General features: G+C 38.3%; 2 protein-coding genes and 1 non-coding gene across 11 annotated transcripts in view; 1 reads left to right on the forward strand and 2 right to left on the reverse strand.

Annotated features, from left to right (window-relative positions):
* Positions 1-15063, reverse strand: part of enc (encore) — an 18860-nt gene extending 3797 nt beyond the window's left edge. For 4 of the 9 annotated variants that reach the window (XM_066297845.1, XM_066297803.1, XM_066297854.1 and 1 more), the window contains exons 1-8: positions 14759-15063; positions 5524-5707; positions 4789-5003; positions 4394-4737; positions 4195-4336; positions 2929-3129; positions 2444-2874; positions 366-577 (exon numbers count right to left, since the gene is read on the reverse strand). In XM_066297845.1, the coding sequence (XP_066153942.1) occupies positions 366-577; positions 2444-2874; positions 2929-3129; positions 4195-4336; positions 4394-4737; positions 4789-5003; positions 5524-5598 (1620 nt within the window). In that variant the 5' untranslated portion in view covers positions 5599-5707; positions 14759-15063. Of the gene's footprint in view, positions 1-365; positions 578-2443; positions 2875-2928; positions 3130-4194; positions 4337-4393; positions 4738-4788; positions 5004-5523; positions 5708-5758; positions 5871-6955; positions 7086-14758 lie in introns of those variants that run through there. The other 5 variants (XM_066297827.1, XM_066297836.1, XM_066297864.1 and 2 more) reach the window with 5 other exon arrangements.
* LOC136350264 (U12 minor spliceosomal RNA) lies at positions 1477-1628 on the reverse strand. The gene has a single exon (XR_010734120.1). It is a non-coding gene; the product is annotated as a U12 minor spliceosomal RNA (small nuclear RNA).
* Positions 4946-18643, forward strand: LOC136347685 (uncharacterized). The gene is made up of 5 exons (XM_066297912.1): positions 4946-5093; positions 13327-13501; positions 17408-17465; positions 17514-17822; positions 17870-18643. The coding sequence occupies exons 2-5, from the start codon at positions 13380-13382 to the stop codon at positions 18260-18262; spliced, it is 882 nt and encodes a 293-aa protein (XP_066154009.1). The 5' UTR covers positions 4946-5093; positions 13327-13379; the 3' UTR covers positions 18263-18643.
* Positions 18644-19575: the final 932 nt, after the last annotated feature.

Consider the following 19575-nt stretch of genomic DNA (forward strand, 5'->3'; position numbering starts at 1 on the left):
TATGACAGTGACAGTTGCAATCTTCGCAACTGTCGTAGTAATTAACAACAAACAAAGTTGTAAGTTGTTAGTATTGACAATGTACTTCGTTACGAGAAATCGAAGAGATAACAATTGATTTTGAAAGTTCTGTTTGTATTTGTTTGACAATTGCGATGAATATATATTTATAAGAATTTTGCGTCTATAAGAAATTTTCTGCAATTTCGAAAAGTTACACCACTGACTTTAAAGAGTTTGACGTCCTGAAGAATCAATTTCAAAAGTTGAAATTCTCCAAAGTATTTCCTCACATGAGGGCCGTGTGAACTTCTTTTAAGTAGTTCAAAAACCTCCAATTCGCTTGTTTTGACATAAATACGCACCTCAGGATTAATAATAATGCTCCCTCGAGGCACATTGCTCAGATCTGTTACCGCCCACACAACTGGATTGGCGCTCTTGTGATGGTGCTCATCCCCAGACGGGTGAGGGGTGGAAGTGGGGCTAGGAGTCACCGACTCGGACATTTGGGACTGCGACTTGTAGCCTGAACTGGAAGGGCTGAGACGCCATGACACCGAACTGGCTCCCGAGTCTGCAAAAGAAAGGGCCGTTTCAATCCAAAATCTACAATACTCAGGAAGAAAATTTGCTGTTTTTGACATGACAATCGAGTCATTTTTATTTCGAATCAAACTGCTGTAATTTTTTTCTACAATCCATATATTTCGCTAGAAAAAGTCACTTGCTTTCATTATACAGGATATTTAAGTATTCTCAGAGCGGATTTTCGATACGAGAAATGCATTTAAAATCTCTTTTCCAAGTTGATTAATAGATGGCTCCACCTGTATCCTATCAATTTACAAAAATTTGATTAAATTTCCTTTTTCAGTGGTGATATTTTCAATATTTCCATAAGTTCTGTTACTCGAAACGATTTCAAATAATATTGCTTAAAAAATGAGATGCATTTTGTAAAATAGAAAATCGCAAAAGATAATTAAATCTCCTTTAAAACGATGCATTGTGTTCTTATCATAAACCGCCATATTTCAAGAATAAATTCTGATTTGTGCATCTTCTCCAAAAAATAAATTTTATTGACATTTTTGGAGAAAGTCGCTCTGGAACATGGTTGATACACACGCCCTGACGTCACGAAACAATCGCGATTCCTATCAAACATCTCTGGGCTGAGCTTAAAATAGCTAAAAAGCATAAAAACTGCAGATGATTTTAGAATTAAATGAAATTTAACCCCTATTCCAGAATTTTTTTAAAATAAATTAGATTAAAATTAGTATTAAAAATATATTTTTACTAAAAAACTTTATTCATGGTCAACATTAAATTTAGTCGTTTCGATTTTAAATTTCCCTAAACAAATACAAAATGTATTTCGTGCCTCCTCTCTGATAGTCCCGTAAACTCTTTGAACGTAAGAAAATTCCGCAAAATCCCACCACCCTCCTTTTTGTTGATTACTTTAGCGGGGTAGATCGCTTCACCCAGGCCGCCGCAAAGAGGCAGCAGCGCCGGGGACGACCTGTGCCCCTAAAAAAAATTGGAACTAGGCTACGCTAGCATGTAAGCCGCGCGTTACCACGGCTCGAATATTTTCCTTACTCATAAGTTTAAGGCACGAGGAGAAATCGCTGCGAAATCGTAGCTCTAACGAGTCGCGTTACGCAGACGAGATACCTACAGCGAGTGGTGCCATCTCTGCGCGACTGAAAATAGATGCACCTGAACTGAACATACAGCGCCATCTTCCATCACGTCTCCTATCAATGCGTGCAACTAAAGCATCACAGAGGGCTCAGATATAGGTGCCGTATACGATCAGAGATGGCGCTGAACACTCGCTTTTGGATGGATCGAGGGATATCTCATCCGGCTCGGAATATTAATTACTATTAATTATTGCTGCAAAACCATTCATTTTATACAGAACTGTATCGAGGAAAAAAATCCTTGACCGTATAATTCTCGATAATATGACAGTGTTCGATCAGGCACATCTACTTTAGACTTGGTTTTACCACGTTGTTAGCTCTCAGATGAGGCGGAAGACAAGTGCTTATCAATTTCAATAAAAACCAGGACTATTATTTTTGATTAAATTAATGGGGGAAAAACGCAGAAATTTCATCTTTGGCATTTATAAAAGAGGAAAAAATATTTATTATATAAGAAAAAGCAACTTTTCTCTTGAAAATACGTATAATCAAGTAAGACAGTTGGTTTTCGATGATATTAAATTATAAATGTTAAGGTCAGCTTCTGTACCAACGATAGAACATGATCTGCCGCGTTTTAACCTTAATTTCGATAAAAAAAAGGATAACGTAATTTTTGATAACCTTGAGGAAAAATTCTTTGAACCGACGTGTGTATAGCATTAGCCATAACCGAACCATACATGATATAGAATGACAAATTTCAATTATTTTCTTACCTTGTTTGGTCAAAAGCCTCGGCATCGGTGCGCTATGAGTAGAAATCACACTGTCACCTCTGGTGAGTAGAGAAACACTGGCGCCCCCATACCCTCCAAAGCTGTAACTTTTAGCCACACACGGCCTCATTGACTGTTCAGCCTCCTCCGAGTGAACCTTCAACAACCTGCGCAGCTGTCTGCTTTGAAACTCCGGTGGCTGCAAGCGGTACCTTGAATAGTCGCTCTCCGTACTGGACCATTGCATATCCCAACCGAAATCCTCCGAAGAGTCATGCATGTCTCCTCTGAAAATCCTTCGTCGTGCTCGCTCATACTCCTCCTCTCTTTCCTCAAAGCTCTTACTCCGCCTCCCCTCCAAACCATAACCCCTTTCTGGACTTTTGAAGCAATAGTCCTCGATACTATTAGAATCCCTTTTCAGTATCGACCTTAAAAAACTCGCCTTTAAATTCTTAGGGATTTAAGCAGGAACGTTCGAATACCTCCTGGGAGGTTCATCGTTGAAGACCTCCTTGACATGCTCCTTGAACCGCACGTCGGGCAGACGCGTGTTTTTCGTTTTGTTGACCACGATGCACTTTCCCGACTGGTCAATGTTGTGGTCCATACCAAAGTAGGCGGCGCAACGATGGACCAGCATGCGATGGTAGCTCGTCATTGGGGGAAATTTGTAATGCGTTTGGCTAAAACAATAGAATGTTCTGATATTGAGGTAATGGGTGAAAAATCAGCAATTGCTAAAGTTATGGAAACTACTTTTTCGCGAAGAAAGAAAACAATGGTTTTGTAGAAGATTTTAATGAAACACTCGGTTTTGATGATCTTAAAGTTAGAAGTGAAGAAACAGCAGATGCAGAGACTAAGAATGCTGAACGACTATTTCGCCCACAAGAAACCTACAGTTTTGTGGAAGATTTTAATCAATAAGTTGGGTTTGATTATGTTAAGATTGTAAGTAAGGAACCGGCAATAGCAAAGTTGAAGAAAGTTGAATGATTAATTATTTAAAAAAAAAACGATAGTTTTATAGAAAATTTTGACGAAAAACTCCCTTTTTTAACGTAATAAATCTACTCAAAACTAGGACAGCCACCATAACATTGTTGAAAGTTTAACTCTGCCGCTGATGACTCAGCTTCAAACCATAAACTGGGTCTCCCCGATGGGCAATAAAACTTGCCAGTAAATTAAGTGAAATGTAAACGAACACGCTCCAATTCATCCAATAAATAAATTATCGGCGCGGGCAAAACACGGCCCGAAACCTCCATATAAATAATGCGCGAGAATTTCGCGGTTCCCATTTATCCATCTCCAAGTAGATATTTCGTGGTAATTCGTACTGGAAAAACCTAAAATGTTGTAACAACTTCGTGAGTCAGGGAATGGAAATCTTGATGATGCTTAAGGTTGCGATGAAAGATTGAGAACTCTAACATTAACAAAAGAAGAACGCATTTTTTTTCGTAAAAAAAAGCAAACGAAACAAAAAACAAAAAAAGTGTAACTCGTGAATTAAGGAAATATGGCATTCTTCATAATGTTACAAGACGAGCGGTAAAATCGACACGTGTAATGGATACCAAACAGGAACGCATATTTTGTTCCAACGATAGTAACGTCGCAACCAAGAAATTCGACGATATGCTGGTTTTGATGATACCAACACCGGAATACCAAAAAGAGCATTTGAAGTAATTGAGAAGTCGAAACGACTGATTGTTCCTGAAATTTTCAATAGTACTCACAATTTGTCATTTATCAAACTGACCAGCTCCTCTTCGATGCGCAGCATCAATGCCCGGTCTTTCGGGTTCCGATTGATCGTGTCGGGGATAAACTGCTCCAAATCTACCCCGGTGGTGTCAGTGTAGTATTCAGCGCTGCTGTCTAAAACGAGTTTATTGCGCAAAATTAATAAATTGGGAGTAGAGGAGGAAAAAGAACCTCTAGACAGGCATGAACTGGTACCTGCGGAACTTTCAAAGCTAAGGTTGGTCTGTGACGAGCTCTGCTGCCTCATTTTTCCTCTGTTTTTGTTCACATACAAAAGGCTCGTATTGTTATTGGTGTTGCTGTGGTTGTTGTTGGTGCCACCGCGGTCTTTCAGACACTTGATGCAGTTTTGGTTCTGACACTCGCAGTACCGTTTACTGCTCTTGGAACCCACTTGACTAGAGTTGCTCGCGGTACCATTCTTGCCGTTTACGTACTTAGGACTAGGAGGTAGATCTGCTTCAGCAGGGTGCAGCCTCTCACATCCACCATTGCTATCGCACAGCGATGAGCACCTGCGCAGATATTTGAAAAATCTACTCCAAGCACATGGCTTAGGGTCAAACCTGGAATTCGGGGAGGCCACCAGGGTGGCTGGAGATCCAGCTCCGCTTATTGCACTCGAGTCTTCATCAAGGGGCGAAGGACTCAGAACGACGGTGGGGGGAGAGTGGAGCTGCCCTCCGCTCGTGTGATTGTCCGCGCAGTTTGGTTCGCGGGGCGGCGACTGTTCCTCGCGCATCGCGTGGCTGCGCCCCAACACTTTCAGCTTCGAGGTCGGCTGCGGGAGCAAGAAAAATTCGATGTCTATGAGCGCCCTGATACCGATTGAAACTTTTAGATAATTCTGCGCGACGTTTGGGTCATTGAAGTGAGTTTTTCCGGCGATTGCGACGTACGTAAATTCAATGTCTGTGAGCCACATCACTCTATCGAATAGGGGCCATGTGATTCTGAATGCTTGATCTCTCTGAGTCCCTTTTCACAGCAATATTAATCGATCATCCAATAAAAGTTTAGCGTCTCGAGAAGATTTAGAATCGTTCCGACCGATCAGCGGCGTAGATCCGATTAATTATCCGCTATTATTTAACCGATTCAACACCGTAAATTCTCCTAGACCAGGCGCAGAACCGCAAAACAAAGGCCGAAGCCAAAAATAGCTGACCAGAAGCACTTTGCTTTCTACATATTTCATTGGACCACCAATTAACTGGGCGCCCACGTGTGATTTTTCAAATTTTTTCCATGGGCCCTAGTTAAAACAACGTTGTTTTTTTCTCTCTAGAATAGACACCTACCCGGCCTCTTGATGGCGGAGGCTGCTCCTCCACCTCTTCTCCTCCCGCCTCCATATTAGCTCCTCTTTGTTGCATCCTGGGTTAACTGGAGGTCAGCTAACACCTGACGGGAACCAGATTATTGGTCACGCAAAAGAGATATAAAACCATTACCCATGGGCTTTTTCTCAGTTCATTTGAGTGTCTGAAACAATAAAAAAATGCGATTGGAACAGAGCCGCAGCGCACATAAAACGTTTTATCGCAGGCACGTGCCCGTGCGCCAATCAAAATTGGGAAAACAAAAGAAAATGCGGAACTACACCAACAATAACGCAACGAAAACCAGGAAAAGCGAGCGGGGAACTAAATTTTCGCCTAACGGTTTCATTGAGATTCGGCGGGTGCATCGCCTGATGATGGCGCAATGTTGCCAAAATTCCTAGAAAAAAAGCAAACAATGTCAAATCGGGCCATCTTGGGTGCCTTGGCGGACTTCGGCGCTTGAAACGCGGCAATTCTTAACTCTGTCCCACGTCTAGAGAGTGCCAAATTTTTATCTCTGACTGACGTTAAAATTACGACCAAAAGTGCTAAAACATTGTTGTGACTTAAAAAATGAGAAGAAATAGTTTGTGCAGCCACATTGTTATGTAGATGATAAATTTTATGACATTTGATCTAGATAAAATTGTCAATGGAAATAGACCCAATGTGGCAACCTCTTTTCCTTTTCACCTGGCCAAAAGCCAACGATCGGACGCCGATGATGGGTGACGTAACGCCGCCGCGACGTGTGCCTGCGAGTGAGCATCGTCGCGAATTTTCGCGAGAACTGAAATTAATTTCAAACAGTGAGGGGGATGCTGGAAATGGGCAATTGAGAACGATCGAGGCAAATCGAGTGGCTTTCGGGGGGGGGAATGAGAAATTAGCAGTTAGAATGCCCTCAAAAGGGGGACGTCTGAGAGGCTTCAATGGGGCTCTGGAAGGTTTTGAGATACTTATTGGAAATATGAAAATTCAGAGAGTCTGGATTCATTTGTAAATAAACAAAGAGGGGTGTTTGATTAAAGGGGTTCACGTCTGAAGTAATTACGGGACATTTGACAAATGAACAAATACGCAAATGGAAATTTTTAGTTTTTCTTTAGCACTCAGAGATCCATTTTAAAAATCTTAAAATTTGTCAAGTGTTCAAAGCTAAAAAGCTTATTCCGAACCCCTCATATTTTTTCCCTCAACAATTACTATTTTCGACGCTCAAAAATCCCTTTTCCTCCTTGCTATAAATTCCCTCTTGCTCTCCAGGAATTTTCACGTCAGAGAAATAATTATCTTCCTAAAACAATTTAGATTACAGGACCTTTATGGCTCATGATAATTCGTTCCTTCTTGCAACCGGTTTTATGTATAAAGATTTTTTGGCTACAATCGAATTATGCTAGCTCACCTAAAAAAAATGAATCGTGAAGGGCCTGAAGACGGTAGAAGAGCACCCGGGAGAAACTTACACCGCGCGTTTTCAAGGCGGTCGTGAACCGGGGGAGCTCCAATCCAGCCGAAAAGACCCACTGAACTAATTCTCGACGCCGAACTTTACGTCCCGACGCCGGCGAACCGAATCAATGCCCCTGCGACGCATAGTGGGCCCAGACACTCATGAGAAACGAGACAAAATCCCTTAACAATCATGCATAAATGTTCAGAAAAACGTGACGAGACTCAGACGAAACATATGTGGGATGTCTCAGAAATGATGATTGCAGGTTTGTAAAAGGTTATTACAAAGTCTAGCTCTATTTAACCTAGTCGATGACTGGAGCAGTAACTTCTGGATGGCGTTAGAAAATTTTACATAGGGAATTTTGGAGATTCCCAATACCTTCTCGAGTTCCCTGAAGGGTTCGTTTCGATTTCTGAGATTCTCGTATACTTCATTGTTAGTCTTTTGGATGGGATTTGGGGCCACTGGACGGCGCGTGTATGCATCCTGTAGCGCCGGAGCGCATCGATTAGGAATTACCGCGAAATTTCTTTCGGATTTCCAGGAATGCGTTTTGGATTTCATGTTAAGCGTTAGGTAATTTGGCCGATAATCATGTCAACGATAATCAGGAGAGCAAGGCCAATGCAGGCCTTCGAGGAGGCCCCACATGCAACCCAGGATACAACTGGGCTGATTCTGGACAGATGTTTCGGAGATTGAATTCTCGATAAACAGAAATGACCTGAACTTGACTTTGACCAAACATCTGAACTGCGCTTCCCGAAGGTTGGGTCCCTCTTTGGGATCATAATGCGGTTTCCCAATTTCCAAGAAAATGTGAGGTGAAAAGATGCTGAAAAAGTCTAACTGAAACTAAGTTCGGGATTTTAAAAGGACAATTTTGAATTGTCACATAACCGTCAAACCTATTCACCAAAAGTGGGACAAGAGTTATAGGGCCTGGAAGCACTGCTGAACAGGTATCCTATTTGGTTAGAGAAAACTCACCTCTTGATATGCATCGATGTGAGGTTCTAAAAGATGTACACCAATTTACTGAGTATGAGGTAGATATTAATGCACACATATCAACCTAATATACGAACCATTTGGTTTCACTAGGGCGACGATTAAGGCCCTAGAAAGGCCTGCAGTGTTATTTACACATAATAAAAAAAATTGTCCATTTTCTGCGAAAATGCAGCATTTTTGGCGGAACCCAGTCGCCAGGCGCCACTGCTCGAACTGCCGCAAGGAGACTAGAGATGGCGCCAACTTTGCTGCACGTTCTAATCCAACATGTTAAGTCTACCATCTCACTACTAATACACTTTAGTAGAACAAAATGAAATAGAGCAGTGTTGCATTACATTGTTGTACTATTGCCCCTGTACCTCCCCCTCACTATTGGTGACGTCACTTAAAGCCAGTAAGGGCACATTAATTACGAAGATTTTCAAGAGACTTTCTGTTAGTTAGACTTGGAACAGTGCTAATTTAAACAAATTAATCGATTATTATTAAGTCGTTTTGATGTCTAGATTACGCACAGAAGTCTGTTATAAGCCAGCTTTAAGGTACAACCACTTCATTTCCAGATATTTTCCTCCGATTTTCCCCTCGTCCGTGACCTTTTATTGTGTCCCGCTAATGGAAGTTCGGCAACAAATTTCCCCAATCTTTGCACGGGTGACATGCGAAGGCCAAGGACGAAGGCGAAACCGGAAACTGGCACCGATTTGATACACTCTTTATTGGAATTTCAATTACGTCATAGTAATGCATATGACTTCATATTGAAGGAGCTAAAAACGCAGAATCACACGCGTTGCAAAGTTGTTGATAGACGTTTGGAAAACGTGCATCCTAGAGAATGACGTCACTTAGATACCATTTCAGAAGATTTTTTTAATGGTTTAAAAAAAAAATACTGTGCTGGAATGACGCAAAAAGTGGCGTAATTCAAAAGTGAATTCAGAATGTTTTTTTTTTTTTATTTTGTGTGTGTTGAGTAAGACGTCACACAAAAATGAGCTCTAAGGTAAATTTTCTCGGTTTGGCGTGGGCAGTTTCGTTCTCAACGTCAGCCAGATGCTGATTTTGTGTTTCTAAACGTGTGCGAGTGACCCCAGACCTGAGGCTTTTCCCACGCCGGCCTAAACCTCAAATGGAAACCACGATAAAAACGAAATACTTTCCCTCGTTAAAGGGGGATTATGTGGAAAAAGTCGTCCGTGGGCGGCTTTTTTAATGGAAATATACGAAATAAACGCTCCTTGGATTAAACCCATACACCTCGCCATAAACTTTTGCCTTTTCCGTCGAAACTTGCAGATTTACCTCCGCTTGACAATTTCCGAGTTATTAAGTAGGAGTAAGTGTGTAATCGAAAACATCGGCACTGGCTCAATAGATAAAATCGGATCAATATCAAAGTTCAAGACCACGTGAGTCACGCTCTGGAATGTTGAAGGCGAAATCAAAGGGGGGAAATCGTTAGTTTTGCCCTCACGACTTGCAATAACGAGTGTCGATTTGAGAACACCTTCATTACAACCGTATGAATCACCTTTAAAACTACTTTTCCGGTAAACGGAAGGATTGAAATAATTGAGGTGGCACAATGCCAATACCACGAGCAACTCGTAAAGTAGCTCTTTCCGGTCACACGATTTGTATGTCAAAAACAATTAAATTTTGCAAGTTGAAATTTCTTCATTTTATTGTAATACTGCGCCAATGCACTTTTTGATCTATTCCCCTCTTATCGCCTAAATTTCACATAGCGCAATGGTGCACAGAGACCAAAAGGAAATTTCGAAAAGGGAAAAAGAGCACATTCTAAAGTCCAAAACTCGGAATAATTTAAATAGAGTGACCGCAATACAGGAATCTCGGTAACCATAAGAGATACAAAGTCGGTTAAATTGGACCAACGTTACGAAATTTGAAGCTCAGTAAAATGGTATTTGAAAATTTGAAAAATTCTGATTACTTCCGGAGATATCTGTAAAAAAACGTTTTTTTTTACTGCGGTTATTTGAAGGGATAATTAAAAACGAATGACACATCATAATTGCCACTTTTTTTCTTCTACAAAGTGGTAATATCATACTTGAAATATGAGTTTTAAATTTCCTGCAACCACCATCAACTTTGTTTTTTTTTATAGGCGCAATTTTTGATTTTTCATTTTTAAATCCAGTTGTTTTTCCTGATTACGACGATATATCACATGTTAACGTTCAGTGTTTCAGTTTAATCAAAGTATAAAAAAATGGAATTTACTAAAGATGCTCTGGAAAACACGAAAAACAAATATGCTTTGTCTGTTGAACTGTCATTTACCTAAATTTTTATTTATTTATATTTTTAAAGTTCATTTTTAAGTAAATAAATTTCAAAAAACATGTACATATGTCTCTCATTTCATTAAAATCGAGTTTTCTAAAGCACTCTTAGTCAAATAATGTTTTTTGATACTTTGGTCAAATTAAAATACTGACCCTCAATATTTGATACATTGTTGTAATTAGAAAAAATGACTCGGTTTAAAAATGTAAAAATTCAAAATGGTACTTGTAAGAAAAACCACGTTGATGATATTTACAGGAAATCTAAATCTTAGATTTCAAACGTCATATCACCATTTCATAGAAGAAAACAAGTGACAATTATGATGTGTCATTCTTTTTTAATTATTTTTTTAAATAATCCCAGTAAAGAAACGTTTTTCAAAAATTTCGTTTTTTTTAACGGATATCTCCGGAAGTAATCGAAATTTTTCAAATTTTTAAAATGCATTTTAATTGAGCTCCAAATTGCAGAAACTTTACCACAATTTAATCGACCTCGTACCTCTTAGGGCTACTGATAACCCAATGATGAGCGTCGAATTAGATTAACCTTATATGGCCTGTCGAAATAATAGAACTCATTTAGAACCGCTTGTGGTCACAGTTTGCAGAGGACTAGTCTGAGCTATTTTTCGAGGTTTTGCCGTTACCTTAGGATATTCCATGCTAAATTTTTAGTTTTTAATTTGACTGATCATGATTTCACTTGGGTATAGAGATTTTTTCGCAACTTTCCAAACTTCGATCCTCGACATCTTGGCAAGATCTCTATATCATTTTCGTTAATAATCACTTCTCCCTAAGATGAGCAATTTGTCAAGTTTGAATCACAGGAAAGGGGGAGTTTTTCCAGATGGAAATGATATTTGCAGAAAACTAATCTGTAACCCCTCGACATTCTCGTATAAGCCAGTTTTAATGTCCTTCGCCAAATTGCTCTGGTCGAATCGAAGCCTTCTTGGAATCCCATTTAGCCGAGGCACCTTCTGCACGGTCATAAATAATATCCATCGCCCCATAAAATGCTTTTAATTAATTCATATTATTATAAAGCACTCTTTATGACATTGCCGTTTGATCATAATTCCGATTCGTTCGAGTCCTAATAAAAAAGCGGGTATATTTACAATTTTAGTAGAAAAAAAGTAGATAAGGTTTGTGTAAAATTATGAGCTCCCTTATTTCTGCCACCATAAACCTTGGACTATTGTAAAGACATTCACGTAGGAACCCTTTCCCTACGTTGCCGTATTTAACTAAATCAAGGCTCAATGTGATGAACGCCAATTAAAGTAATGGGCGTCTGACTCACCCTTCTTTCTCTACCTGGTCTTTACCTTCTGCAACATGCTGGTTAGCTCCGATTAGTGAAGGTATACTTGAATAATTTAAACAAAAAATTAGTTAAAAAAGAACAGGTAAATCCTGGTCACACAAACTTAACTGAAATGCACAAAATAGTTAAAATTGTTTTAACGTCACACAATAAGTACTGTAACTAAATAAATATTACGCATCATTATTATATTATTTAAAGAAAAAAAAAAAGGAATGATGAAAAACAGAATTCAACACTATGTGATTTTTAAGGACATTATAAATAATTCAAATGTCCCGCTCATATCAAGTACCTCACAACAGTGTCACGCAAGGGCACTTTTCTATGAGTACTGGGACCCTTTGGCATTACACAAACCTGCCAAAAATATAGGCAAAACTGATTTTTAACTTTCAGATTTAACGCTTAGATTCAATAAAAAAATCCCAGGAGCTTTTTGAACAGGAATTTGTCCCATTTTAAGCAATTTTTCCGCAATTTTTATTGTGGCTAACATCGGTTTTCGGCTTTATATTGAACTGCCAATTAAAGCGATAAATAGCAAACCATAAAATTCAAAAATTTCCCCAAACTTTGCCAAAAAGGAAGGCAGACGTAAAATATTCAAAATCACAATGCAAATAGGGACAAAAATCATTCACAATCTCTCCAGGTGGTCATCAGTTTATTTAAAACAGCGGGCAATTGTGATGTCAGCAAGATGCGAATTTATTGATGTGTTACCATCAACTGACGTTGATTGACAATCGTTGAAATCTGCCTGGGTATAGGTCCGATTCTTCGTTTCTATGGAAACTACTTTGATGTTTAAGTTAACGGTATATTAATAATTTGGCCCTTAATTCAAGTGCTAAACGGCCATAAACCACTCTGTACATTATAAAGCAAACAGGCCCCAATCTCCGTTAACTCCACTTCGAAGGGCGACACGCGAAGGTCGCCGCTGACGTCAACGTGGGGCCCTAATGAGGCGAAAAACGCGATTCCGACTGACTTTGAACTATAAATTCGTGTTTGAGATGATTAAACCGGGTGTATCGGGCGAAAATAATCGGCCTTGTTTTTTCATCGCGATGAAGCGGTAAAAAGGGGTATTCCGTCCTTTTGTAAATTGCCACACAAATAGGGCTATTTCAGGGCTGTCTAGATCCGTGACGAAGGGCGATTTATCTTCACGTGCCATCACGATAACCGCGCCCGATTTATATTAAAGGGATTTTTCGCGTGTTAACGAAGTGATATAGGACCATCAAACCTCGCGAGAACAATGAAAATATTCCTGGAAGAGCTGGAATATGACATGATCGCAATGCATAATTGAACTCCTCTCGGAAGGGCAGCTCTTTCGGGGAAACGACTCTGCTTCTAAAGGCCTGGAAACACCTGGAATTTTCAATTAAAACATTGAGGAGACCTTTGGAAAAATTACTAAATTATGACGCCCCTGCAGGCATCTGTCTAGTCCCGATTATTGTTCCTTTTCCAGGAATTTGGAAATGGGAAAGAGTTCTCAGAATGTCGTTACTGACCCAGATCCATTCACACAATCGAACACAAAATATAAGACGTTGTTTTACTATATTAAACAAAATGTTTTCCCCGATTCCCGATTTTTGACTCTCTCTTTTCCTTTGTAACAGGGCCAAGGGTCAACCACCTCTCTCTACGGGTCTCTAACCGAATGACCTAGATAATGGACCCGGACCTGGGGGATGAGATCGGAACAGAAACGCTACATGTGCAGGGAGACACCGGGGCGCTGCTGCATTACCACCGTTGCCAAGCAGTTTTCGGGGCCACTGAAACTAGGTCGAGGTGAATTGATTTCTTGTCTCATCTTGCACAGCATTTAATATTGTACGCCTGTTTACATCACTTCGGAGAGGAGATTCCCCTTTCCAGAGCTCAAGTCGATTTTTTTTTAGGAACTTTTATTGTTATTTGAGACATGGAATTATTAGAGTTCAATTCCAGGCGACAAAAGCATCTGATCAAGAGTGTCTTCGCAATCTTCTTAGAGAGTTGTTTTTTAACTAACATATAGCACAAACAAATAAACGGCATGAGATACTAGCTTTCTAATCGTTTTATTCGTTGTGTATCTATATTTTTCCAAGATTTCTTTGTGAAATCTGGTAGCTGCAATTTTCTACTTGAACTGACCCCTTCATAAGTTTATTTAAAAATTTAAAAGAAAGGATGTGCAGGGGGTGGAAACTTACAGATAGAAACCTAAATGTTTGTATTTTTGGTTTCTCTTTGTTTATAAAATTATCTTTGACGTTCCACTATGTCATCTTGTAACAACAAGATTTTGTTTCAAATTATTCCATCAAGAATTTTTTCCAAAACTTGAAGCAGAGTATTTATGAGTGGGGGCAAGAAGGACTAACCAAATTTTCTGGATTTTTTAGTTGTACTTTGTTTCTAAAAGAGTTTTTACCCAATGTGTACAATTTATTTCAACTTTCTCTCTTGTAGCTCCAGATTTCAGTTTCAAAATATCTCTTCAATTGTTCATTTAAAAACATAAACGAAGAAACTATCTGTAGGTGAAACAGAGAAATACCCAAATTCTATATAAGTTCTCTGCTCAGTAGTAAACTATTAATGAAATTTTACATACAAAAATACCTCAGAAAGAACTTTATAGTTTCTTGGAATTGCTTAAAAATATTATGCATAATGTATCCCTTAGGGCTACCTTAAATATTTCACGCAAGTAACCAATAATAATTTCAAGATTGCTTGTGATCAGATCATAGAGTTAGGAACCTCAGCTCAAATGTAGTCAGTTTATCATATACTAAATGCATATAATTTAAGCTAATACAGTCTCATCCAGAACTTTAACACGACCCAAACTATCCACCATAACTGTTTTTACAAACCTACCGTAATTCATAAAATAATAACGATGGTACCAAAACCCTGCTAAATCAGGATCACAAATACACCTACAATGATAATTCCTGATATCAGTCTAAGACCTATCGAAAGCCTCCTCATAACCATTGAGACAAAGCTCGGGAATATTGCTTAAACCTGCAATTTAAAGATGAAACGACTTACCCTAAATACCGCAGAAGCAAGTGCAAAGCCTAAACAATGGGATTTGTTTATGTAACAGGAATTTGGCTCGCAGGCAGGGAAAATCAATTCGGACCGAACCCCCTTACAGCGGAACAATGCGTGGTTTTATAAACACGCGGATCGGTTTCGGGGCCCCTTAAAGAAGAGCAAACGCGGTAGACATGTGCGAAGATGCGACAGGTTCCATAATTAACGGAAAGAACCAAACTTTTAAGTTTTTTCGGGAAGAAATCGGGTTTATAGCAAAAATATCCGGCAGATAACAAGAAACTGCCAAAAATGTCGGAAACTGTTTGAGAAGTGACAGGAGTGACAAAGGATAAAGGAATAGCGATGTTGCCAAGACTATTGGTGCAAATGTGGATTAATGACGATAAAGTAGACAAAGATGCAATTTATTTGGATTTTTGGCTTTTTTTCACAGTTTATCAGCAATCAATTGTTGTTTCTAGCATGTCGCTGGGGGAAATTTGAGTAATTGAGGATATTAAAAATTAATAAATATATAAAAAACTTAAATAAAAAAAAATGCATAAAATTCGGGAATTAAAATTTTCAAGAACAATCCTAATATTTCAGCACTTATCATTAATATTAAAACTTTATATAGCCACTTTCAGAACCAGGAACAAAATTTAGGTAATTAATACAAGTTAGGCTAATATTTCATTAATTAAATTATTGCTTTAAAGGAGACATCTTCTGCTTTATAAGAGCGACTGAATTTTATAAAATTTTCTTTAATAAACCTTCGATTTGTTTCTGAAAAAAATCGATAAAATTAGTATTCTTTGAAGATTAACCATCTAGCGCTAGATGGCGGCACAAATAAAATCAATGAGTCATTTAGAAAAGGCGCCAACCAATATCGAATAATTATGTAGAGAAACCATATCATGTAAAGAAAGTAGAGAAAACATATTTATTTTCAATAATTAATAGTATGATGGTTTTCCGAATCGTGGGCGTTCTAATCTTCATTAATTTACGACATAACGTTATAAAATAGAGTAAAAATGGTTTATTATATCTAAATAACGCGATCATTGTCAATTAACGGTAAAGTGATTAAATTGGCTCTTTTCGGTAAATAAATATTTGAGTTGTACGCCGCTCGTAAAAACAGCTTGAAATAATCGTTCTAATCTTTCATGGATTAAAGGCCTACAGGGCTAACGTATTTGTGCCCTAAATACTTCCAAAAAAGGCGACTTTTTCCTGTTTCAAACTGCGAAGATTTCTTGCGAGTTGGAGTTTATATAGAATGGTAATTTAGAGTCTAGTGAGGAGGCGTGATGTGCGAAGTCTTAACAATTTTTTCGCATTTTCATAAACTGAATCATCTGTTTTAATTATCTAGTTTTTGTATTTAAACAGGCCTGGAAATATATCTCTAAACGACGTCAGTCGGATGCTAATTCTTTTAGGTAATTTTCCTCTCGGTTCACCGCTGAATTAACGAAGAAAAATTGGTGAAGGTGATGCAGAAAAAGTGCATTATATGCCTCGGCCTTCTGGACTCTTCAAGCGGGTTAAAGAACTCCTCTTTCCCTCTCATAATTGAAACCAAAAGGAAGGTGAAGAGAGTTTAGTTTAAGAAAATAACAAAAATTTTCGTAAAAATCCTAATGGTACATCAGTCTGTTGAACTGAAAAATGAAAAAAATCGGTTGTATAGACAATTTTTAGAAATTTTAGAAAGTTTTGTGAATTTTTTTAGCTTAAAAAAATGACTAAAATCACTGTTAAAAATATCATCAGTACATCACTGTTTACGATGAAATAAATTGAGATTTTAGGTTTCTCTAAAAGACACTCGATACTATAGACACGTCTTAAATATATGCCATAGGTTGATTTTACGATTGACAAAAAATCAAGTTTAAAAATTTTTTTGCTTTAGATAATGAGGATTAGTCCCTTTGAAAAATCTATTGAGATGTCAATGGATTGAATCGAAAATACTGCAAATTAGATAAGTGGATACTTTCCGTTCTATATATGTCAAAATCAGAGACGTAGAAATTCCTTTGGAAGTTTCACTGACTTTTCACTAGATTATTCTGCAATAAAATTTTTTATTTGAGTTTTAAAAGTTGTCTGAAAAGTGTCAATTAAGTGGCGTAGATAATTTTCAATAAGTTACAAAAAATTGTGAACATCATGAAATTAAAAAAATTAAGAGAGAACACTTTGGAGATTTCACTGGCGTGTTACTGATTTCAATAGAAATGAGTCAAAATTTTCGATTTCGAATCCTTTCAGCTTTGAAAGTTGTCAAAATCAGGAATGTAGATATACATTTTGTTGGACATATTTATAAATTTCAGATTTTACGACATTTAAGGAATTTATGGAAAAGATTTATGGAAAGGTAACAAAATGTTCACAAAACAAAATTAATTATTAATTGAACTTATTTTCGACATTTCGGTCTTATGATTGCCTCTTCAGAACAACTTTTTACTTAACTGAATGCTTAATAATAAGTATCATTATTTCTCCTTATTCGTTCCCCATTTTCATCCCCCCCCCCCCCCCCCCCCATTGGTCCAATCGATATCCCAACCCTTGCTTGGCAACAGCCGTTGTTTACATACAACACATAACCAACATGATTTCAACTAGAGAGAACCTGCTGATACGCCCCTGGGAAGTGCGCAGGTACCAGAACCACAGGAAAAAGGTAAATAAAACCCACCCTTGTTTAACTCCCTCTAACAGAGTTAATTAGGTACAAGCAGCGACTCCCGCAATAGACACCAAAGCTCCGGCACTGCGCCCTCATGTCGCCATCAAATTGAAGAAGTTGCAAAAGGAGAGTGAGAGAGCCCAAAGAATAGAAAACGAGAACCTCATTTTACTGCAGAGGTTGAAGCATATTATGGGCACTCATTGGGTGGATAATTATCTCCCGCCGCAGCCAACTTTTCTGAACAGGGTTGCCATGTTTCGACCTACAGATTCGGGAGTTGGATTAGAGGAGGAGGTGGTTCCACAGGAGGGGTTCCTGCAGAAAACCCCTCCTCCGGGAGAAGGGAAGGTAGGTGTGTGGTTATCTGGGGTAAATATGCATGACAAGAGTTTCAGGAGGTAGAAAGGAGGGATGAGAGAAGAATTAGAAAGTTGAAATGTTTGGCCTGCACTCCTACAAAGGTATGTCAACTAGATGAGCGTAGGGTGCCTTGGGAGGCTAAAAGATGCCCTGTGGGGAGGAGAAGTAATTCAGTGCCTCCTCATAAACCTACCTCCTCCTTGAGGAGGAGGAGCTCCTCTCCCGCACGTGCCAAAATTGCTCAACCTAAATCTTTGCCCACCTCTACCATCAACCTCTACAGAGGCTCGTTGAAGCTGTCAGTGCTCTTCCCACTGGACACCGTAGTGGACTTTGACAAGAGACGTATAAAAGAGCATCGGCTCTGCAACTGCCCCCTCAAAAACCCTCCCGAATTTATGACGTACGTAGAAAATAGAAATTACTAAGCGTTTCTTCGAAACAGCTGAGAATTTGACTGATTTCACCTTTTGACTAATATTACAAGCATTTTTATTATACCATCGAAAACACGTTTTTTAAATAAATAGTTGCGGACTATTTACGGTTTATTTTCAGTAGGCGCACATACACTTGCAGTCAGCTCGTCTGGGTTTAACGGAGATTTCTTATGGTTAAATTCAACCTCTCAACTCTCTTAACGGGAGTTTTCGGCCCTATACCGGGCTGACAAGCCAATGAGTCATCGAGGGTCATAATGTGTCAAAAACAAGGGAGTAGACGAAGGGGCATTCAAAAAGAATATATTCTAATGATTCAAACACAACAGCCACATTTTCTCTAAAGTATCGACGCCATTGATTATAATACATATTAAAAAAAAAATTGGTACAATCCAGCCACAAACTTGTGAAATAAAAAAAGCAGTTTTTAAATTTTCTCAATTTTAAACATGTTTATCCAACCCATCAAAAACGTGCCGACGCCTCTGACTTTTCAACTTAACGTAGCCTCTACACCACTATTTTTATATCTTGAGATTCTACTTTAAGTACGAGGTGTAATCTAGAATAATTACCAATTTGCGCTATTTTCAAGGAAATGCACTGACGTACTAATGGATTGTTAAAAAACATTTCTTTTCATATTATGAATCATCAACTTTTCACAAATTTTTCCAACCCTGAAAAATATCTACGCCTCTGACTCTGACCGATATTCAATTTTTAAAATATAAAGTTTTTAATACATAAAAAAAATCTACATCACTGCCATTTGATATACAGTTTTTTCGTGTTAAATGCAGTGGTGTACCCCCAATTGCATTTTAATAGACTTTACCTAATATTCTGAATCAAAAAATTTTAATTTTTTTTTAACTTTTAAAAAAGTCTCCGCCGTTGATTTTCCTGGTGCTTAAAAAACTTAAACTTTCAACAGATTTCCTTCTACACCAGTGACGTATTGGACGAATTTTCTTAAGTTAGTTCCGGTTAGAATTCAATAATTTTTCAAAAGCAAGCGGCCCTATCGCTTTCGTACCCAACAATTTACGTTTGTAGAATACCTAGAAGTAATACAAAAATTGATATATTAATTTGTTTATTATTTTACAGGACAAATAAACAATAACAAATTAAAAACAGAGTAATACAAATGAAAACCATCGTCGAATAAATTAATATCTAGGGGTATACACATTCAAATTTTCTCTCTTTTATCTCTAACGAAATCAGCTGCTTAAAAACTGACTTTTTCTTCATTTTTGAGTGTATTAACTTGACTTCACAAATGCTTCCGA

This window comes from Euwallacea fornicatus, chromosome 2 (genome assembly GCF_040115645.1).
Source record: "Euwallacea fornicatus isolate EFF26 chromosome 2, ASM4011564v1, whole genome shotgun sequence".
NCBI classification, from domain to species: Eukaryota; Metazoa; Arthropoda; class Insecta; order Coleoptera; family Curculionidae; genus Euwallacea; species Euwallacea fornicatus.